The 24288-nt window shown below is 43.7% G+C and overlaps 1 protein-coding gene and 2 non-coding genes across 3 annotated transcripts in view; 2 read left to right on the top strand and 1 right to left on the bottom strand.

Annotated features, from left to right (window-relative positions):
• The window catches only part of LOC128711271 (probable G-protein coupled receptor Mth-like 1), a 137585-nt gene that overhangs the window by 58920 nt on the left and 54377 nt on the right, over nucleotides 1-24288 (top strand). Inside the window, exon 3 of the mRNA XM_053806139.1 lies at nucleotides 1912-1990. Within this exon, the coding sequence (XP_053662114.1) occupies nucleotides 1912-1990 (79 nt within the window). The remainder of the gene's footprint in view (nucleotides 1-1911; nucleotides 1991-24288) is intronic.
• Trnag-gcc (transfer RNA glycine (anticodon GCC)) lies at nucleotides 11890-11960 on the bottom strand. The gene has a single exon. It is a non-coding gene; the product is annotated as a tRNA-Gly (tRNA).
• Trnat-agu (transfer RNA threonine (anticodon AGU)) lies at nucleotides 15751-15824 on the top strand. Its single transcript has one exon. It is a non-coding gene; the product is annotated as a tRNA-Thr (tRNA).

The raw sequence follows: 24288 nt of genomic DNA on the forward strand, positions 1-24288 counted from the left end.
TTTTTGACACGCAAATAGTAAGTGTAAGTTAATTAATTTAAATTACCTTCTTCAAATAATTGGGCGACTACTCAGTTTCTATTGACATTCCAATTACGAATCATTTGCCTCTTTATCAACGCATAAATCATCCTCAAGTGGTGGTTTATTATGATTGATGTAACACACCTTAGCTTTTCACACCTTTTTTTTCTACGCCAGCTTGTTTAAGTTTCGTTTGATCCTCGCGTGCCACCATTGAATGGTTGCCTTGGTTGATATTTGTCTTCCATCATTCCAGCCTATTAATATGCCATAATTTAAAGCACCTATATTCGTGACCAAATGTTCGCTTATTTATGCTTTTCACCTTCGCTTTGTTCGGCTGTTACGTCAAAAGGTGAAAACAATTGAAATGTATTAGCCCTAACTGGATGGCTTTTTGGGAAGCTTGCTTTGGGGCGTAAGGTCATCGAAACTGCCGTCCACTGAAGTACCCCGGAGATGGTGGGGTTGTGAGGTTATGATAATTATGACGTTGATTGTGTTTGGTTCCCTGTTTATTTTTTTTTTCGTTACTAAATGTTGACGAGAGAGATTTAACCGAGGTGTTCACCGGTGGTACTTCAAACGCACAGTACACACGGTCCGTAATGCCTGAGGAGGTGATCCAGGAGGTCACTTCGTAAGTGATGAAACCTTTCAATGGTGAATGACCAACGAAAGAGAGCTCTGTATCTCTCTTTGCATAATGCAAATCATAAGCAATATGCGTTCCACAGTACGTCACGTGGGTTCGATTGAGGCGCAGATATTCCATCTCGGTTAGACATGACACATGTAGTCACAGACATCAAGCAATCAGAAATGTCGATATTAATTACAGCGGCTAGCAGTGAGATCAGCGAGTACGGTGATCTAACGGCGGTCTGGATGATTAATGAGATTTAATTACAGCTGTGTTTGTACTCCATTCGATTGGAACGCGAGTACTAATGTTTATTTTCAAAGCACCAAGAAACCGGGTCTAAGCAAAGGTATCGTACAGTTGGCTACAATCTAAATAGTTCTTTTATGACGCAGCCCGCGGGGTTTATCGACGGCAACGGCTTTATTATAATGCACCACGCTCAGAATGGAGCTTAATATTAGTTCTCGTTTCCGGAGTGAATGAGGAAAATGGGAAAGGTTTTCTAGCGCATGGAATGACATCATGCTGAGTGGCCACTCATGAAGTTAGTGTAACTTTTGTACCGTATCCTAATGAACAGGTCCTTAGCACACTGAAAGGATCATAGTTTCGCTACAAACTTTTCTCGCGTATCGTTCTTTCATCATAACGCTTTGGAGTGAGTTGGAAAATGGGTGTATTTTTTTCCTTGACAAACCAGACTGAATGAAGGAAAATGGCCCTACAAACACCATGTGCTCGCTTGTACTAGACACTGCCGGACACCTATTGTGAAAAGATTGTTCGCACATCCGGTGTAAAAAACTCCGATTATGTTCAGAGGGAAAAATGGAAGGAAAATGCGAAAAAAACGAGCTGGCGAACGAACCATCTAAAAGAACAGAGAGCATGGTTGAAAGATAAAAGCTTTCCGTTTTACTGTAACATGTTCGCGATGGTTGAAATTATAGAAGATTGTTTTGTAACGCCAGTAGGGTAAACCTTTCTTGTCGTGTAAAAAGAAAAATCACGTGACGAGTGGTCGTTTAGCTGGGAATGGGAAAACTACAACTGAAAACTACGGCGTCTTTAATACTCAATGGGCAGCACCGAACAACAAGAGCAACCAAATCCTAAACTGCAAAAGCAACACAGCAACGGTGGAACATTATCGGCCATAAAGAACGCGCAACCCAACGACGTTAATGTTTTTCGCTTTCATCTAATGGGTATTTTTTCTGTTTTCCCCCCCTTTTTTTTAGCAATCATGATGCATTTCTTCTTCCTGGCTGCATTCTTCTGGCTCAACACGATGTGCTTCAATATCTGGTGGACTTTCCGGTGAGTGACAAAACAGCAAACGCTGTGTGACATTATTTCTCAATTTAGAAATTCGTTTTTTGGTTTTGTTTGTTTGTTGCTTCAATCTCCGTACGGACGACCAAGAAAGGTCCATTTTCATATGAAGGGAGAACATTGTTCATGCTAAAGTTGTGCAATATGACACAAAAAAACGGAATTGAATGGGACGTCCTATTCAAAGTCATCCTCCTAATTGACAGCAACTGTTGCGTACATAATCCTCTCTGTCGATCGCCGAATTGGTGTCCTGGCGAAGAGATATTACTGATGTATTTTTAGGAGATTTTTTCTCTACTTCTAAACGTTCATGCCCATGTCAGTGTAAATTCCACTCCAAGAAATCAGGACGACGTAATCCCTCTATCCCTGTATTCGCGCACAGAAAACTAACCATTCGTCAGGCACCCACTACCAGAAGCGAAAGTTTTTTGACTGCCGAATCCATGAGGATTTGTTGATGCGTTACTGGAAAATGCATTCCGCTTCTGCATCAGGTAGTGTAGAATTTGTGCGGTACAGTCGCGAGAACCATCGAACCACACCGACGTACGTCAGCAGCGTGAGATGAAATGCAATTAGGGAAAAGTTTTTGGCACATACCACACACCCCAATAACGCGCCGTCAGATTTGAAAGATGGAGAACACGTCGCAAACAACGTCGAAATGAAGTGGTAGGATCATTTGTCGCTGTTGCGGAACGATGTAAAGTTCGTGAGCAAAAGTTTTATTTAAAACTGTGGAAGGTATTTGAAACGTGTGCATGATATTATGAAAGTTTGGATTTCTGTGAGATCTCGCGTCTCGGTACATACTGATTGGATTATCAAAACGATCCAGAATCCTCAGTATTATCGATTAGAGCGATCAAGTGTGTAAAGAAGCGTTGAGGAAAGTTTTATTTTTAAGATAGTTTAAAATATTCTAGTTCATCAGGAAACAAGGTTGATTCCTGATGGTAATGAAGTTGCTCTTTTGAATGATCAATGGACCAGATTTTATCCAATCTTGCAAAAACAATGAAAATATGTAGCACATTGACGATTAATTCCAGACACTACCGAAAACATGAACATTGAACAGTTCTACCTTCTCGGCGCATGTCTTTTGGACAGGCAAATAAAACTGTAACAATATTATCATTACATCATGCGAAGGCTTTATTTCGTTCATGCAGCTTTGCGCTTACTTGCACATTTAGACAATTGCCATTTCAATCCCAAGAACCTGCTTTTGTCGAATAGAGCCCTATAAAATTCTCTACGTTCACAGTGATTTGCACAAATTCTAAAGATTGTGGCTGTGATCTCGTTTCGCTGCCTCGTGTTCAGGCTGTGGTGATCGTGCAAACTTTGTAACGGTTTGCAAATGACAGCAGTACAAAGAATGGGCTGAAACTCACATCATGAGTAAGCAATTTTCGGGCGTTGTATGCTCGAGATGGCAAAAAGTCGATTGTTTTTCTTTAGCCCGGTGGCTGTCATCGGGCCGGAGCAAGTGGAGCACGCTTGCTATAAAGTGATCTGCGTTGGTAACATTCGGTACATTGGCCATTCTACATGTGACAAAAGCCTTTCAGAAATGGTAGCTACTTACGGGCTATTGTGGCCAAGCTTCTGGAACACGATCGCATTGTTAAGGTTGCACACCGGTTCGCCAACCATTTGCTATGCGCTCTTGTGCGCCATTAAACGTACCTAACCCGTGGATCTGAATGCGGAAACGCAAGCCTAGAAAAACCGGGACCGATAAAACAGCTGCCATTACGTCAAGGTCACCCTACGAACGGACACGCTGTTAACGTTGCCATCTGTTTTAGCGTTTCTTATACCGTCGGTAAGGCTCCAGTTCTATTTCCAGTTTCACTTCATTACTGGTCGCAAAAGCGAAGGATGGTCCAAGTAAAAAGAGGTGTGCTGGAAGGACGGAAAGCGCGAGACAGTAGCAGCACAACCTAAAACGGCACTCGCTAAGATCGCGACCCACAGCTCAGTGTTTGGAGGCGCATTTCAGCATCCGATACGATACGTGCTCCTACGACCGTCCAATCGGAGTTCAGTGCTCCGGGGCATTCAAGGCAACTCAAGGACGCCCACCTAGTGCTACTTTGTGTATGTGTGTCTATAGAGTTCGGCAAGCTTGGAACAAAACAAAAATGTGGCATTCTACGCCTTTCTGGGCGCGCGCGAGCCCGAGATGATGGTCGTTAACGAGATGTCCCCAACCACTCTGCTCTCCCCGGTACACCGTTTAGGGCGGGGTAAGGTGGCCTTCCTAAACCTACCGCGTACAAGCATGCGAATGAGATGGTTGGTGGTGGAGTTCTGCATTCTACTATACTCAATCGACGATGGCAAAATAGGGAACCCCTATCTGGGCGGGTGACGACTCGATGTGCTCCTAATATCTTGATGTCTTTCGCGCTAGATCGATCGTCCAGAAGACGGCGTTAGAGGACATGATTGACAAAAACTGTCTAGAGCAAAAGAACTGGTTCAATTAAAATGCGTTGCTGATTTAAATTGAATGCATCAACGCGATTGCAATCGTTTCGTTTCAGTTCGTGGCTTGGCGTACCTGCCGCACCTCATTCCAACCGATAGAGTGTTGTGGAGTTGGGGAGACCTTTACGGAAAAATTCTTCGATGCATTCTGCATGGGTATTTCCCTCAATGCTTCTTTGAGGATGCAACAAAGTTGCATCAAAGTGTAGCGCGCAAAAATGTACACATGGCAATACACGTGTGCACAATCTACACTCCAGGAGCCGCACGGTGGTATGAAAATGGAAATGGCATGTTTACATTATGTTTCACTGAAAGGCTTCTGCTGTGCCAACCGAAAAGTGATATCCTTTGCGCGCCCTGGTGCAATGTAATTTTTCCAATAACTTTTCCAGACGCACTCACACGGTAGGGTCTGTGTTTACCATTCATAAATTTAGATTGACTGGCGTGGTGCAGACGCGTTTTCAAAAGAGTCTTGTTTGTCCAAAGAATTGCGTACCGCGCGTGGCTGTGAATGGTACGCCGGGGACGTACCCACTTCGGGCTCGGCAAAATGTAACGTCTATCGCAGGCTACACACCGAACAGGATGGCGAATTTGAATGATTGATTTATGTACCGGTTTTATGCCACGCCATTTTCTATTGTTTGCCACCGACAATCGGGGAAACGATACTTCGCCAAGAGGGAATGCTTTTGTTTCGTTCAGTGCCTGGTGTGGGATGTTGGCGCTCTCAAGATCACAATGATATGTGTCCTGCGGTGTAGGTGTTTAACGGCTGTTCGAAATTGCGATCTTGCTGAACAATGTTTGCCCTCAACCAACCATCCGATGATGGAAGGCTGTCGGGGAAAATGGGGGGACTTCTCTTTCTTCCAGAAAACATTCGCAAGCGCAAAGACACACGCGTCCAAGTAGCTCTATTTCTGCCGCTCACCGCCGCAGAACGGACAAAACCGTGTGTCACGTACGCAAATATGGTTTCCGCTTTTGGGAGACACCCGCTCAAAAGTCTTTTGAAATTGAGCGTAAAATTGACGCATTAAATATTTACGAAGATGCCGAAAGGTGCTCGGGATGGATAAGTCTATTTTTTTGGGGGTATTTTACCAAACAGCAATGAATGGCCACATAATGGAGTTTGGAACTGCTTTAGCCACTTTGGGAAAATAAAAACTGACTTATTGTAAAGATTTTTTTTGCTGTCCGGAAGAGGCAAAGAAACCATTGTACATCATGCATGACATGCAAAGGTGAAAAATATGAGTCGTATGAAGGTGTCTGCCCGGGAAGGCTTTGTCGGGTAATCGTTCCGTAGTTGTGCCAAGCGTGAAGTCAGATTGGAGCTTAAAATTTCCCATTCTAAGTCTAGCTCTATAATGTGTTTGACGGCTTCACAAAAAAAAGCTAAAAAATGGGCATTTGCATGATGAGTAGAACGGTTTCATACCAGACATCGTCTATAATGCGAATGGTAATTAGCTACATTGTGCAGACTACGAAGAAGTTACGTGACATTACAATAGAGAAGATTTTTGGGAGTTTAGATTTGAGCATATTTTTTTTGAGAACAGTACTTTAGGAAACGAAACTTGGTCGGGAATGATTCTAAAAAAACCATTGTGGGATTTATTAGTCCCGGAATATGGTAGGGTTTCAGACTTGATTCAAATGCATATTTGCCTGGAACGTTTATGGAGCATGTTTGAATGTGTCTCGTTAAGTCGCTACCTTTGTTGTCGCCTACGACGTAGTCTCGACGGAGACTTAAGCCGCTAAAGACGCACATACAATTTTCCATCAATTATATCGTCACGACACAAACATCAGGTAGCCTACCCACTTAGCCTGTGGGATGCCGGTAGCTCCACATCTCAATCTGCTTAACCTACCCTCGGAATTCGTTGCAGTTAGATGAAACACTGTCTGCAGGGAAAATATTTGAGCAAAACCGTAAGACAAACAACAAGTATGAACCGTTGGAGGACACATAGATTTGACCTTTTGAGCCTGGAGCAGCGGCAACCAAACAGAGCCCCACACTGTGTCTACTGTTGGGCCGCTTAGGCTTAACCATTTAAAGGCGGGATACTCACCTGTCTCTGTTGAATGGAGCCGGTAGACGTAGGTGCACACTGTACACCACCAGGAGCTTCTGTAACTTCCTCCAAACCAAAGAATCCCATCGGGGTTAGGAGCTATCCGTACACTTCAGTACGGCCCAAGCAAGCACAGTAGATAAAGTGAGCAAATGTTTGCCTCCTTGCCTACGTACCGAAGAAAACCCATCGCTCGCCGACCGGGATGGCGACCGTGGAAAAGTAAAAATAAATATTGTACGATGAATTATGAGCTTATATCTGGACAAACAGTAGATCACACACACACACATTCGTTCCACTGCAGTAATGTTCGGTGTTTTTTTCCCGGAGTCAAGTGGTGAAGTTTGTCGTGTTGTGTCGAATAATTTTTCATCGATTTTCTTGTTGCTTTTTTGAGAAATTTGAATCTGTTTTCGGAAAACGTTCCATCCCGTAGTATGTTAGGCGTTTGTTTGGGTTTTTTTATGTTCATTTTAAAATGTCTCAGTCGATGACCTTTGCTGTGGACTGCAATTTGGATGGAGGTGGATGGGAGCACTTGAAGTCATACTAAAAATTTGTAACTCTGTCCGTTACAACCCACAGGTCATTCGCTTTCGGGAAGTAAGCATCAGTTAATCCACATTCGGTCCCTCAAACGCAAGCATGCCTAACTCACTCACACTGTTTCGCTCAACGAAGACATGATTCACGTGGGGTTTTATGCATGAATCCGATCTTGAGCCTGGATCTTGACATTGGAGAAATATGAATTCGAGCATCGAAACGGCACAGCTGTAAATGTGGCGAGTAGTGTGTGGGCCAAATAGGCTGAGAAAGTGCCATTGCCATTGCCAGATGATCGTGTCGGGGATCGACACCGACCCGTCCCTCATCCATTACGTGTGGTGATCGTCGGAAATGTATCGTTTTGTGTTCTTTTTTTATTTTGTTACTCGCCCTGAACAAGCTTAAACATGCGTCTACATGCGTGTGATAAATGGGAATGCATTAATCTTTTTTTTCTCCCTCGCCCATCACCGATCGCCTTCATCGCTTTAAATCGTTTTTATGTTGCACCGTCCAAATCCGATAGATTATATATCCTCTACCCCTCGGTTAAGCGAAGCGAACGGGCAAAGGCTGGGAATTGGAAGAAAAGTGAGCTCACGCACGATTAAAGTTCATCTTCAGCTCAGCTGTCGAAAAGACTGCAATTCTGGTGAAAAGCGCGTGATTTGTGATGATGATAATGATGGGAAAAGAGATGTGTGTTTTATGCGCTGTTACACCGCTTGTGTGACAGTGTGAAGAAACCGTTCTTGAATGCCCGTTCCCTAATACACCGTTTTTTGACCGGATGCGATGGGAACAAAATGACACTAGATTGTGATGCAAATGGAGTTGCTCTTTTCACCCACCTCGGATTAGATGAAACATTTTCTCACACCTTTTCATGTCGTTATTTTTAAAATAATTATGTAGATGACGAGAAGATGTTGAATTGCACGAGTTCACTTCAATTTAGGATTGGGAAATTTATGAATACATTTCTATGTAGCGAATGAGTTCCGAAAATCCACCTACATCCTATTGCTGGGTGATCAAATCTGTCGAATAAAATGGGCTCGCTTAACAAAGAAAAGTGGCTCTGTATTTTTTCATTCCTGCATGTGAAAGATGTTGAAAAGAATCTCAATTTCCATTGTTAACCCTTCAACACGATGCTTGGGATTATGTCAAAATCGTTCGTCAAGCTCATCGCCTGTGTCTCCTCTATGGCTTCCACCGCTGCCACAAATACACGCTATACTTTGAGAGGATGCTCCGTTTAACATGATACGAATAACAAAGCAAGTACCGACGTGTTCCGTTTTCTCTCCCGATCCACAACACACCCACCTCGGTATGCCCTTCAGCACATCAGCAGCACACTCGCAACAGCTGCTTTTGCCGATGGCATTTAATTACAAGCAGTCAGATGAAAATAATTCACCACTTCGATCATTAACCGCCATGTGTTGTGGTGCCGTGGGTGGGTGGGTTGGGTGTGCGTGTGCATCAATATGGAGTCATTTGAAACCAACTCCGGTACCTCGTCCTCGTCTGTATTGCATGTGCACGCTTATCACACATCTAGAATGACACAAAGTCACACAAGAGGCCACAACGTTGAAGTTCGCAACTGCAATAGACTCGCGAACAAGCATCCATTACTCGCTAACCCATAGCAGGTTCATAGAGAACCACACCACCATTTCACCGCTTTGGCCGGTGCAGCAACAGCATGGGACAGATGCTGCATTTCTGGTAGGGTAACGAGAATAATTGTTCGATAGATGGACCACATTGATTTGTTTGCCAGTCACAGTTGCCAACAGCCGTTTTGTCGTTATGAGCCGGTAGAAAATGGTATCTATTCATAACTACTTTTGCCTCCCGCTAATGGACAACATTAGCGATGCATCTGTCTACCGTCAAGGTGAATGGGCAATGGAGGAAAAAGTGATCGGAAATATGGCACATATTGAGTATGTGACATGAATAACTCCACTACATATAAGGAGCCTTCTACAAAAAAGGTAACATTTTTAATGCATATCAGAACAATAGAAAACTTACACAAAAATTAAGTAAACGCCCGAAAAAAGTGTGGTTGAAAAGCAATAACTTTATTTAAAGACAAGTTTTAATTATTTCAATTATGTTTTTAAGGCTTATAGGTTATATGAAATTTAGTAGTGTACGTATGCAATATTTTTACTAAGTTTGAGCAAAGTGTCTGAAAAGGTCTAACAACATTTTTAATAATAAATGCATTTAACAAAGTCCATTACGTCCGGACCTCCCTTGTTATACGTTTCAATAGTAATCGATAATAAGTGAACAGAAGGACGTGTTTCAATAGCAAACCGTACTTGACAATCACCTTGTATAGCAGTCTGTACAACAGGCGTGAGGAAGTTGAATATTTGCATGCCGCTGTCCATATTGCAAGCGCAGTAATGTTTGTAGTGAACGAAGTGTGAAAGAGATAGAAGAAGGAGAAAGAATGTGTAGAGGACGCATTTTTTTAATGATCGATTCGATTACAAGGCCACCACACGGTCTCGTAACATGTTTGTTGCTTCATAACGATCGTACGCGCCGTTGATGGAATGCGCAGCGAAGATCTGCGATCTGCTAAACCAATAAAGATCATCTTTTTGCCCCTTCTGCTTCCAAACCTCCCGCAAGATCCTCACAGAGATGCGAATCCGCGCATCTACGCTGGCGCCAGAGATGATGCCGGCGCCAACTCCGAGTTGAGCCATCGCAAAAATTTGCAATGAATGGATCGAGCTGACGTCGTACGAAAGTGCATCGTCAGATGGAGGAGGCATAGCATAATTTTTCGCTCCTCATCGCGGGTACTCTCGGATACTATAATGTTGAAACCAATGTCACCAACACTTGTGCATTGCTAAGCGGGACGAACAGGGAGGAGGAGGTTTGTTTGACTATATTTGGTTGTTTGGTGGACAGCACTAGACTTCCTCCATATGGACAATGTAATGCATCGTTCAGGAAGAACAGCGTGGCAAAGGGAGAAGCACGGGACCGGCGGGGTAACATGTTTAATCGGACGTTATAAGCCGATGCTACTTCAGTGGCCAATTATTGCCTTTGACATAAATACACACGAATTAAACATCGCAGCATCGGGTCGTGGCATTATTTTATGGAACCGGATAGTGTGGCGCACGGACGGGATGCGAAAGGGACGGGTGCCCGGGGAGGGAAGAGATATGTTGTGCTGTCGTGTTTACTTTATCAACTGTAATCCGCGTGTCGGCCGGTGGTCGGCGGCCATTTTCAACATGAAGTCCATGATAGTCATGGTCAAAAGTTTGTTGGTTCGGAGGTTCTCCCAAAAACCACCGTAACCGAAACCTCAACGGGGTGGCGTGGTGGTAAGAGTGCAGGTGAAGTGGGGGTAAAGTGCATCGAGGACTTGTTGGTTTGACTTTCGACTGTAACCCGAACGTACAGAAGCTCTCTTTTTTTTTTTTGGGGGGGCCTAAATTGTGTAGTTATTGGATGGGAAATGGAAAATCTGGGCGAATATCCTTTTCCTTCCCCAGCTCCACGCGTACGTTATTAAACTTCGTGCTGGAGCAGAACACAGACTAAACATTTTCATTGCCCCAACTCCCCCTCACCTATTGCTCCCGGTGTCGTTTGCCAAAAAGCCGGTTCATTCAAGTGCCAGTGGCGGTACTTTTAGGAAGATAATCTTGTTTCCGGTGTCGTCATTCGGAATAACATGATTTGTTGAGAGTTGATGGTGAAAGCCTCGAGCCCTACCGGGTAACGTTTTGCGAAGATCATGGACGGCAGATGTTGGGATGCTGGGTGATGCTTCCACCAACCACAATGATACCAGCTCTGTCTCTCTCGTCGTCATGCAAAAGTGCAATTTCCCGTAGCGATTTCAAACGAGAGTGCGCTGTGGCGTACACCAAACTGCAACTGCAACTGAAAAGTATAATTTGTTTCTCACTCGACGGCAGCCCGGTGGAGACCGTATCGGTTTGTGAAGCTCCGCCAATTTTGTGATTATGTTTAGCTGGAGGACAGAAGCTTTGGGGTGGGTTTTCCGGTAGAGCAAATGGTAATTGTTAACATAGCTCATCTACTTCATGTTTTTGATTTATTTTACTAAATGAAACATAGACATACGGTGGCAACTTCGTTCGGGGCGGTGGCAAATGTTGACATTGCAGCAGACAGGGTTTATAGGATAAAAGATAGCTTTTTGTACTTTTAGATTTCATAAATAAATATTGGTAAAATTAGATTCATTTCATATGATGTTGGTAATGTTGATGACGATGATTAAAAGAGTGAAATATTCTGGGGTATCAAAAATCATGTTCGATTAGTCTTGTCATAAAAAATGGTCTTGTATTATATATCTTTTATACGAACCTGTTTGCTTTCTTCTTTATATTTGGTTCTATGAATTGAATTATCCAAACCTTTAAGCCTTCATTCATCATAGTTGAGGTGAGATTTGAACCCACGCATTGCGCTCTGAGCCCGTTTACCAACGGCATTTATCAAGATTTCATTTTGGCAATAAATAAAAAACCCGCCCGTGATAGATAACTTGATTTTATGAGTAAATCGGTTAGAAATAAGATAAGCCTTGTTACGAACTATTCAAGGAACGAAATCCCATTCAAGACTCTGATAAGACAATCATACGTTGATTACATCTTGGAATAGCAAAAAAGAGATGTGTTTGCTTGCATCGGCCGGGAATCGAACCCGGGCCGCCCGCGTGGCAGGCGAGCATTCTACCACTGAACCACCGATGCTTACGATCTTTTGAGCTCTTAGTTGCCATCCGGCAAAGCACCTATTTTCGTGATGTTCGTGGCCATTAAAAAGAAACGATTTTCCACCATCTATGCTGTGAAAACCCCTTTATAAATCAAAGAGAAAGAAAGAGAGAAAAGGTACAGAAAATGAAGTACCGGGCAAACCCTTCATTTTATTGAGGTATCGTCGGTGCTTTCGTCACGTTTTATGCTAAATTGCCAATCATAGTAATATGATATGCTTTATTCTAATTTATAGTTTCTGACCACCGGACACAGGGTTTCGACATTCGTTACGGCTATGACGTGAACCGGGTCTTTTGGTTTTTCCATCCAACCGATCCACTGACCAGCTATAGGATACACATCTCATTATTCGACATTCTTGTCTTCAACGCGTCGGTCGCTTGGTGCATCGGCCGTAAAATCGCGCTGCACGTGATGCAGGTCCTCAAATGACGTGCAGACCGGGCAGACAGTAAATGCATTCCTGGTTGCATTCCGGCTTAGCGACCAGGGCCGTTTGGCAGCGAACATTGCATAATGCATGAGCACAAGTGCATAACGAAATGATGCACACGCACTAGGGCTGCACTTGAGCTGGAAGGGTTTTTTTTTGCAGCGGGAACAAAGCTTACCGAAATAAATAAAAACACAAACCAAGCGGGTCGAAACCTTTACCGGGAGCAAAGCAGGGTAGCTGCAATTGAGCTCGAAGAGAAGTATGAGACAGCAATAACGGGTGGACATTCGCGTAAAATGCCTGACTGAAGCACCTTCCACACGTATTTGTTACACTACGGGAGCATGTTTTGACAGATGCAAGCACCCAAATACAAACGGTGGAAAAGGTACCGGAACGGGTGATTTCCTTTCGGGCCACGACACGGCGTATCGGTCAAGTGTAACAGCACACCACAGTCAACAATCCGATGTTTATGATGCAATTTAGATTTAAATATGGAACAATTAATCACTGTAAGGTTTATTTATTGTGGTTTGAGGTAGCCGACGGTTTTCCTTTTACAGAGGTAAATATTGACCATTTACCGCCGGTTTCGACCCGTCGTTTTGTTGTTAAACGCACACTTGTTTCCCCGCGTATCCACTGTCGCTTTGCTCCCCCAGCCGATCGTTTGCGCAACTGCGGTCCTTTCGGTATTGATTATTTGCATAATGTGGGATGTTGTAGTCAGATGGTGGATGGATGGTGGCTCCGTCTGGGCAATATGTTACGCCCGAATGCAACTAATGTTACAAGCCATCCGGGGGGACCATCGGTAGGCCAATTAAAATGACACTCACCGGGTTTGGTCGTTTATTTTTGGAGAGGAAAATTAAACTAGCTCGTAAATGAGTGGCACATTTCGGGGTAAATAGCCGAAATCGATTAGTCGTACAGTTTTATTGCATTTTGAGAAGGTTCATGTGTGGTTGATGATGTGTTTGTTGTTGTGTCACGAGGTTTTAGGAGCTAGTAAGACATAAGATGTGTAAATAAATACCTTTTGTAACTCGTTTATGGGTTTCTATGAGGTTTAGCTAGTTAAGTGCATTAGTTTCATCGAGAGATTTACGGGAAGATGCATTATGGATGATCAGAAATAGTTTGTGATTGAGTGATTGTTGTATGTTGTTCTATTGCAACCTGTTGCACAACGTCTTCATTCTGCATCAAGCTTGTTTCATGCATCTTTCGAAAGAAAACATATTTTCTTTGCGGCACAGTTCAATGACAAGACAGTAAAGAGTGTCATACAGATCGAAAACACTGTTGTTTTGCAGTAAAGAATGTTGTAAAAGACATGAGTTTAATGCGAGAGTATAAAAAAACGCCAAAAAATTCCTCCCCTAAGCGCAGGTGGATTAACGAACTAGATTGCCTTCCGCTACACAGAGATGTTACCAATAAACATTTCTCTGCCGCCACGAAACCTTTACCAAGTTTATTTACACCAATGTCACCCGTAAAAGAAATTAACATATTTTAATTGATTTGTATCAACGCAAACCACCGCGCTGCATGATTTTCACATTTGAACGAGTTCTTGTTGCGTGTGCTTCGAACACACCCGATTAGGTCGCATCGGTGTATGTATTTTTGTGTTGGTCGTGTAGCGAAGAATACAATTTTACACGGGATTCGCACCCGTTTGTCTAACGGAGGTATGCAACCGTGTTAGCCCGTTGTGTTTTGAGGTGGAATGCTTAAGCAAGGGAGGGCTTTAATTTATGCTAATAGATTGTGTATAATTTTCAGGGTCATCAACCGGACACCGCTGCGGGTGGTGATGTAGTACAAATGGTTCAAGAAAGGGGGATAGGAAAAAAAAGAAAATATAATTATAAAACACAAGAACATCGTGCGCCGCACAAGGATAGTTTGGTGTTTATGTATGCGGAAAATCGTCAATTCAATAATTCATTTGTTTGTAAGGAAAGATGGTTTGCAAGGGTGGTGAAAATATCGCCCCCACACTCATACACAACGACATCGTCAACCGTCCACGACACCTGTTTTGTCTGCTGAGCATGTTTTTCCTTCTCGTGTGTGCTAGATTACAGCAGTCGAACGAAAGCGACTTTTGATCGCAAAACCTTTATTATTCCCTCCCGGCTAAGATTGTGTCCCATAACTCACTTGCACTTGCACATCCGGTACAAGAGCGGTGGATGTAAAAAGGGGTAGTGTGGGAAGAGGTCGCATCACTTTCTTCTCGCTTCCGCTATCCGCCTAGACAGCGACCGAAACCGAACCGAGGGAATGTGATGATAAATCGCTAGAGAAAAATATGCCGTGCTGGTCGTTAATCACGGTTACAAATACGCCGGGCCCTGTGAGAATGTAATGTCTCTCTGTGTGGCTGCCGGGAAGATGGGAGCAGGAGGAGTTCTTGTCGCTGTCTCGTGGCCACGGTGCGTATCGCACACGGGAACAGTTTTGTTTCACCGCTGGCGAATGAGCTTCCTACGCGCGAGAAAAATCGACCGCAGGGTTGGCGTGTGGTGGCAACGGACGGCTTCTAACCCTTCCCCGGTGGGAAATAAGCATAACGAGCATGGGTACGCGCGATGAGAGCGAGCTTACGCGAGGTCTCTGCCTAATTGTTGTCATTAATTTTCCACCGCGATGCTGCCACTTTCGCTGCATGTGCGCGTATCTTATACGTGTGCCCTACGATTGGCCTGTCCGGGATGGTTGAGATTTTCCCTGTTTTTTCTTCTCTCTTTCTCAGTTTTTCTGATTGGGATATAAGCGTGAGGGAACGTTTCACTTTCTTCCCGAGAAACGATACCATCCCGGGCATTGAAAGGGATGCAATATCTTTTCGATCGATGATTAATTTGAAATCGATCGCATGGAAGAGTGGTCGGTCCTGTTGACAAGCCGTTTTAAGTTATAGATTTTGTGCGGTGGGTGTTGCCTGGTTATGGGAATAAATCAACATAATCGTCGAGATTATATTCAAAATATTGCCCCTCACACAAAGAACTCATTAATAATCGTGAACAAATGAAGATATAGTAGGCTAATGAAACGAACCCATTGAATGATCGCGATCAGATCAGTGTGCATAATAAATAAACAGCTGGTCGCAATTTCATCAGCCGAGAGAGGGGAGCTTATTTTTGGCTGCCTTTCACTTTGTCCCTTGCATCGCGATCACGCGGTGGGAGTGGTGCTGATGTTGAAATTCAGAAAGGAACGTTTTGTTTGTCCGCATCATGAGAATGGACCACGGGCGTGCGTGTTTTTTGTTGAATGAGAGCACGCATGGCATTCATCGGCGCCGTGGCTTAGTTGGTTAAAGCGCCTGTCTAGTAAACAGGAGATCGTGAGTTCGAATCTCGCCGGAGCCTAACGTTGTTTCCAAAATCTTGATGATAAGAGGGAATCAATCGTGTGGAATTATTTTATCTGTTGCGGTTATGACTTAACGCATATGAAACTAGTTCTTTTATTAATTAATGCTTCATGTGTGGAAAAATGCTCAATAACTTTCCTTCCTGGTGATGTAACTGATTTGTTGAACCTTCCTGTAATCAAGACATCACGAACAACTTCACAGAGAAGGTGTGTGTGTAGCTGTGACCAATTCCCCAAAACTCTCGATGCCGCCTCATAAAAGAACACTTTTTCTGATGTTTTAAAATGTTTCCCAACCCCCAGCATCCCTATCTAGCCATCGTCACAGTCAGCCAAAACTGCCCTATTCCAAGAGACGGATGAGCCCAAATCGATTGACGTAGATCATGCGAGGAGCAGCAATACGATTTGTTTAGTTTCGTGGTGTTTTTAACCTTTTGCTCTCTTTTCATCCCGTTGTATTTTTGTAGCTTTCTTCATAAGAGTCAGCAATCAGTTTGAAGGCAAAGATCCTCGAGTAAGACGGGGTCTTTGAGAAAATAAAAATTCTGTCCCGATCGAAAAACTAAAGCAAATATTTACGTTACCGCCCAGGTTGATTATTTGGGAAGTTTTTTTTTTGTCGAGAGGTCACCAGAAAGCGACGGTGCTGGGGAACAATTGTACAGGGGGAAAAACACATAAAACAAACATCAAATCACGGGAGAAGCCCCACCTTTAAGATGGCCACTCCAGTGTCCGAAAAGGTTTCATGGGTTTAAAGGTTGGTTTGTGTTTAGGCCACCAAGAAAGCGAATGTGGAGGCATCGAACGTAGGGTAATTGAGCGTTCCCAATGATCCAAGATATCGTATGAAATGGTTCTTGGCTGGATTGGATAAGGTAAAACGAGACTCTGGAGGTTTCTTTTTGCGCTTGGAAGCATGTGAGGAAGACGCCCAAGTGTTTTGGACAGGATGGAAATTTGAAACGTAAACTGGATTTGATCAAATCGTTAGCGTAAAATAGAAATTAGGTTTTCTGCTTTTGGGGAAAAATGGATTCATGTTATTTTATGTCTACGCTTACAATTTCTGACTTTCAAATCACCTTCTCGGATTGATTACAAACCACCGGCACCAGAATCGGTGTAATTTAAGGAGCTCATCAGCACTGAAGGTGCTTCCGTGTATGTCCGCATCGAGTTCGAAGATTCTGTCGACCAACATTTAACGGAAGCTAGACCTGTTTCTGATCTCTGATGCTGATAGTGTATGCTGAAGTAGAGCGTTAAGAAGGTTCTGCTGTGGGCTGCAAGGTAGATAGAAAGTACCGCAAACTATTTCCATCTCAAAGCAGCGGAATCGAATTAGCTAAAGCAGCTTACGGTAGCATATATAATCATAGACCGCAAAAACCCACCAATCCTTCTATTCAGTTCGTTATTTTCGGGTTTCAAGTAGAATGCAAACCTAACCGCAACCTATCAGCATTCGTGCACAAAACGATGGTTAGTGGTTTTGTTGAAAAGCCACATGCATTATTTTCTCTCAAATTCTTGTTTGATGTACGCCTGAAGGAACGCTAGTTGGCGTACGGTTGGTTAGATCAGACCAAGGCATCAGGTGGAATTGTTGTAGAGCAACACAAACAACTTAATTTATCTCAGCCCTTTTCCGTCCGGTGTTTGAAATATGGTATCACATGAAGAAGGTGAGCAGTTCAATATTGTTGTACACAAAATCTACACCACACGTCAGTCACCTGGAGGGAAAGCCGATTGGTGCCACCAGACACTGCCACCAGCCACCAGGCATGATGACGAAATAGGTGAAATCAATCCTCTCGGTGATGACGGTCTTCCCTACAACAATCTGCACAAGGTTGCATCGGAAGCGTTCGAAATGGATTCAAAATTTTATTGCATCCGAATCCTGCTCCGATTTCAATCCAACGTTCGGCACACCGGTATTTGAATACAATTCATTGGACCGGAAATCATGACCTAACTCGAACTCTTCTATCGGTCTGGAAGGTGGAAGAAGCCGGTAATCCGGAAATTAGATTGATTCGGTCGTGTTCTTCCGAATGGCAATCGGATCCGAATAAAAGAGAGACGAGACTATAGAACACAACACCTGCCAAACAAATGACTGAAATAAGGCAAAACCTCCGGAAGAGACCTCTTTGAACTGATGTGCCTGAAACATCCCAGGTCCAAGTGGGGTCGGAACAAGTGAGATTTAATTAAATTTGAAATGATTTTTTTCCGTCCTTCGTAGGGGATGTAGGGGATGTAGCAAACGAAATTCAACCGAACACCTGCAGGGTAGTTTCAGTCTGCAGATGAGCTGTGCGCTTTGCGTGTATAGTGTTATTCCCCAAGTGTCAATAATTTAATAATCACATCACGGTCGGATAAGCTAATCTCGACGAGGTGTTAAAGAGGACCGAAAAGGGGCAAATGATATGATAAAACTGCAAATGAAATTCCGCGCAATATGACCATGACCTAGAGTGGTAGAAGTGGGTAGATTTTTCTCCTCTTTTCCGGTGCATTGATAAGGGCCATTCGTTAGAAGTTGTCATCATTCCTACACTGTTCGGAAATTTTATTTACGACTATTCTCCATGGTGTACTTACCTCGGCGTTGGTGGACATGAAATATGCGTCCTCTTGCATTGTACGCCGTATACGATTAGCGTCCATTTAGTGTCCCTCTCGACAGACAATCAAGCTCCTCCGGGAGTCGTTAGACACGGTTCACGTGATTATCTCCAGCCATACGCTATGCGTATGTGTGTGTGTTGGACTCTAACAATCACCCAAGCATCCCGGTTATATGTTTCCTTTTGTCGGCTGATAACGGATTCCCGGCGCAACATGCTCGGCATGCCGTTGCCAAAATAGAACGGTGCGCCAAAGTCCCGTTTAATCTGGTTTTCGGTGGTGTAAAAATAAAACCACACCGACACACCGTAGCGTGATCAAATGGTGGTTAGGAATGCAGAATGTTTGTGGAGTCCGTTGATTGGCAGGTCAGCGGAGAAGAACAGGTTCCAAGGTAAGTGTGCTGTAGACGGAGAACGCTGAAGAAACTGAACCAAACGGATGGAAGAGCTGGTGGGGTTCTTAATCCCGGTAGCAGCCAACTCATGGGTGTTCAGTTCGTTGACTTTGGAGCTGGCTTGATGTCTCCAAAACAGCTCACGATCTAATCAATCCTCACTGGCAAGAGGTGATTGAAGAAGGATTTATTGTTTCCTCCACCAACGGGAAGCGGGATCCCGTTGCCAGCTCGATATCTATCAACAGAGTGGACGTATTTACATGGGCCGGTCGAACAGTTCTCACTAATCATTGTATCTCACGACGATCGTGCTCGTTTTCAAATGTCAACTGCAGCAGGGTAGATCATTTTGCATATTTTGTTGCAAACATTCTGTGCCATCGAAAGGATATTAGCTCATGGGCCGTCGGAATGTCGGTCGGGGTAACTGATTTGAATTTGAGCGTCAGCAGCAGTTTCTCAACATTCACTTGATGATATGCGTTTGTGAGCCGTTTAGCACATAAATCTTTGCCCAAGCCGCTACTCACACCTTGGAATGGAACGAACATGGAGACAGTGAGTTTGTTTCCAAAACCGCTGCTAAACATTCCACCACACGCTACCGCCAGATACATATGGCCTTAAACCGATGACATTATGCAAAGGCAAATCTTGCCCAACCGTCCATTTCAGGACATTTCCACTTATCAGTTCATTTTGTGTCGCTACGATGGCGAGACTTGTCTTCGTTGCCCATTACACATCATTACATCCATTTCGATGAAGATTGACCGTATCCGAGGAGTGACCGGTACGTTTGAAAGACGACGATCGGCATCTCCACCATGATCTTTTGCTAATCGATTCGGTTCGATACCTACCAGTCCGATGTTCCATCTGTGCCTGATGTCTTCGAAAGTTCGCACCACCGTGGCCAGTTTATCTACTAAAGCGTGTCTTGAATGCTAATGTCTCGGAATGGAAGGTGTTATACCTTTCCTTTTTGGCTGCGCACCGACAACAAAGAGGCTACAATTGAGTGGAATTGCAAGCGTAATACGCTGCTATAAAAGAAGTAAAAATATCTTCTACTGACGCTTGATTGCATTGGCGACCTTCCTTTTCATATTGCATTCATAATGCCACTAACTCTTTGCGAATTGCCTATAAATTAGCTGGTGCATATCGACGCATGTTGCCCAGAGTTGGTTCGTTTGAAGATACGATGCGTCTCTTTGAGATCTCCGCTGGGTTCGGTGTCTTGGAAGGGGGTTTGGAATTGGAACTCCGCCCGGCTGTCATATAAATATTCAAATGCGCATTTTGAATGCACACATTCCACCATAACGGCAGTGTATCGAGTGCGATCACTTGAAAATGGTTTTTTTTTTCCAATGTATCGCATTGTGGATTGCACCGGGTTGAAAATTGCAATTGGTTTCGCCATACTATCACTACTCTTGGGACAATTGTTAACGACGCAGAAAGACATTATTGTTCAATCTGTTTTGCAAAAAAAAAGCAAACCTCCCATTGTCGGTGTTATGATTGAAGGGACTCGAAAATTGTGGTCTAGTAATTGTGTGTATCATAAATGCTTGTCATAGCCATCCCATAAAGACAGTTGGTCGCGAGTGAGTTGTTATGATCGATACGATCAAATGCCGGTCGGGTGCTTTTAAGCATTATTACCGCGAGTTAGTCGATCGAAGGTTAACTACTCCATTGCATATTGGCAATACTGATACAAGATGGGGGGATGTTAAAATATTGCATTCTCACGTTCAGCACACCGCAAAAGCGTCCCGTAGCGTCATGCAAGCAAATAACACCGTCAATACCTGTTGCAACCTTCCATCCCAAAAGCCCTAATTGATTGCAGTTGATGGGATGGTTCACATGGGCGAGCAAATTGCCGCTCATTACAGTATCCAATTTGATTGATTCCACCAAGGGGTAAGAATTTATGAGGTTTACATTGCATATGGCCACCTACATCATCGATTTCATCATCATAATCGTCATCATCTTACAATAAACTTCCCTGTAGTTGGCTATGCTATTTGCAAGTAAAGAAGGAAACCTCTATCGAAGGCAGGGTGAACACCTTCATCGCGAAAAGAGGAATATATGGACGGTAAAATTGGTGGAAAATAGGTTATTATGTGCGGGTCGTGGTAAAAGGTTAAATCCATTAACGGGGCTTTTGCCGAACGAAGCGAACACGGCGGAACACGGGTTCTTATAAAAAAAACCGCCCGAAAGCGGTACTTCACTCAGGTGTTCTCGAGTGCATGTAAAATGACGAGTGCTCCGTCTGCAGTGCATGTTTCGATGCGAGCGAGCATTAAATGAAACCGTGAAGTGCTTCATGGAGCTCGAGTATGAAGTCTGTAGAAGCCACCGTGAAGCAGGAAGGATTAATGTGTGAGCACTCCGCAGTTGTGCTTTTTCCGGCTGGAAAAGCTATTGGAAGGATGAGTGGAAGATTATGTCGTATGCGATAGACATCGATGGTACAGATAGACAGGGGTGAGTCAGAGAGATTGAATGGAATCGGATGTCTTGAAGTGAAACGTTGCCCCAAAGACGACATTATTTAAGTGGTTTTAAGGAAACGTATTTCCTCGGCAACGAGAAGAGGTCAATAAGTGGATAAGAAGGTACGTTTGAACTAGAACTCTCAGTTGTAAACAAGGTGCTCTTATAGCTTTAATCTTTGCGTAAGATTTTGAGCCGTCAGTCCACCATTAAGGGACTTCAAACCAGGAACAATAATGAACAAACATCATTGTTAAGGAAACGTCTAGCAATGAGCTTAACATCAGCTTACATTTTCATCTCAGGCCATCCTTATCTTAACTTATCCACACCCAGAACTTTCTCCGTCTTTCTACGAAGAATCCCAATAAACCACCGTCAAAACTGCAGAGCAATATATTCCGTTACAGCGAAACACGTCACCGGTACTGCAGGCAACATTTTAAAATGATTTTAATTGCTCTCCAATCTGCCATACGGGAACGTGTTTTAATTTGCCCATCAAAATCGACCCTGTTCCTGTGCTTCTCGGATCGATACGAGTATGCGAAACGGTCCGTGGTTCGACACACCGATGCCCGTACGTTCGGGGGGAAATTTTTAATTGAATTTTCACACATAGCCATAAAACCTGCCGTGCATTTCAATCGGTTACGTGACGCAAAACATACGCAGCAAAAGCCCAAGGCCACCGTACCCATTTGCTGGAATGACTTTGGTTTGCGGTTCAGCGCACTGTCGTACTGGACAGTTTCGGAAGTTTAATTGGAAATGGTTCTTGCAAAATTTCACCATCCGTCCACAGATAAAACATCCTGAGGGCAGTGTTTGTGCAAACCATAACGCATGATGGCGATGGGACATCATCTAGTTGTCCCTTTGTCGCAACATCACTCATCAGTGTGTGGCTCGTAAATGTTTCTGGTCGCGTCCGGAGAACCCGTTCTGTTTCTCTTCTGCTGATGGTCCGATTTTCCAGTTCCAGTTTGAGGTGTGATCTGTCATGGTCCTCATAAATCCTTTCATTTGACTCACGGTCTACAGAAGCCCACGTAATGGGAAGAACCAGATGGATAGATCAATATTTATAATTACATCATGTCTGGCAACTCGGACACATGTGTGTACTTTTCTGGGGGAAATCTAGAGGATCTGGGAGGAAATTCCATTTGCCCAAAATGTGATGAAAGGTAATCTTTTAAGACATCTCGTGTATGAATTATTAAGATTTTATAAGAATATAAATGAAATATAAATTTCTTAAAAAGTTGCCATAACTTTTACAATGTTTTAGTAAATAAAAGTGACATTTTTGTAACACTACACCGGTTGCCTACTTAAGGTAATTTATTTTGTACTGATGCTCATATGCAAACTCCATCTCCATGTGTCGAATGGAAAAAAATACCTCGTGTCATTACTATTTTACAAAATTAAATTGATTATCGAAGCTTAGTATCACAAGTGCACTAACAATGCAATATCGAAATGGATCCGAAATGAGCAATTCCAAAAGAGGAAAAAAAGAGTGGACATAATGAGAGAGTGTCTTGAACGACCTCCGGTTGTCCAAAAGTGGACATATTGGTATGAAACTGGTTTCAAGAGCGTGAATCCAACGTCGAGATTTATCGATACCAATCAACGAAACACAATCACGCGCCCATTAGCTGGCGCGAGCGAATAGGAGAATTACCGGTGCTCAGCAGTTCCGAAATACCCAACCATAGTTGAAACGTCTTTAAATGGGTAGTTTTCGCTGGGGCCACTGAGAAAGCCGATGAAGATTATGATGCGGTTTTGAATAATTATGCCTAATAACAAATCTTGAACTGAATCTTCACTTCGAGGAGAGACCCATAAGATAGGAATCGATTTAAAGGGGCTGCAATAACGCTGAAGTGATGCTTATTGGTCAAATTACAATGATCAAGTAGTCATTCGGTGATAAGCATCGGTGTGCTGTTTTTTGTTCGAAACTCGAAACCACCCGATAAGGTGAGTTGCTGTTTGCCAGGTTTTACGGCCCAAAAAGTCAAACGAGCAACCCGCCACAAACCTATGAATACCACGGACAACTCCAAACCAGGACAGGTGAAAGGACACGGTCACTTAGAGGCGATTAATTTTCAGCTTAATTAAAACACGAATAATTTGTGTCATTAGAGTTTGGTACGATTAGCGATGAGAACTGTGGTTTCCCGTTGCCGTTTGAAGTTGCGTCTAAAAGTTGAGACGCATAACAATTCCTCAAACCGGTGACGATCGCGGGATGTTTTCGTGTTTTTTTTTTTACTTTAATGATGGTGATAAAAACAGCAATCACTAATTGACGATAAATGCCGAGCCGCGGTGAGGGCTTCTGGAATTGAGCAGCAACAGCAACAGCATCAACCTGACAATTATGGCGATAGCTGTTGCGACCACCGCTGCTTCCACGGGATGTGTTTTGCCCGTCCCTTGTGTGGCTTTCGCTCTTGTGATAAGTACCTGGATACCCAGAACCAGGTGATGTTACTACTGTCCCACCGAGCATGTTTTACTGCAATGGGCTGCTAGTGAGTGTGGAGTTGCCCATCGGCAATGTACCGCTTGTCATATAGCTTCTCGAGTTTCGGTTCGGAAGAATGTTGAACGCCTGGCTGCTATGGTACTCATCAAACACTCTCGGCCAGGAAGGAATCAGGTTCGCTTTGTTGTCCACGAGCACGGTTCGCTTTGTGGAGCTGGATTCCAACGCATAACCAGAGCGTGAAGGATGTTGCGACCGGTGTAAAAGTGGTTCAACCGATGAGTGTCGCAGGAATGCATCAATTGCCACACAAGAACTCCCAACCGACGTTCACCGCCATCTTACTTGACGGGTTGAAGTGATCATCACTCCG

This window comes from Anopheles marshallii, chromosome 3 (genome assembly GCF_943734725.1).
Source record: "Anopheles marshallii chromosome 3, idAnoMarsDA_429_01, whole genome shotgun sequence".
Taxonomy (NCBI): Eukaryota; Metazoa; Arthropoda; class Insecta; order Diptera; family Culicidae; genus Anopheles; species Anopheles marshallii.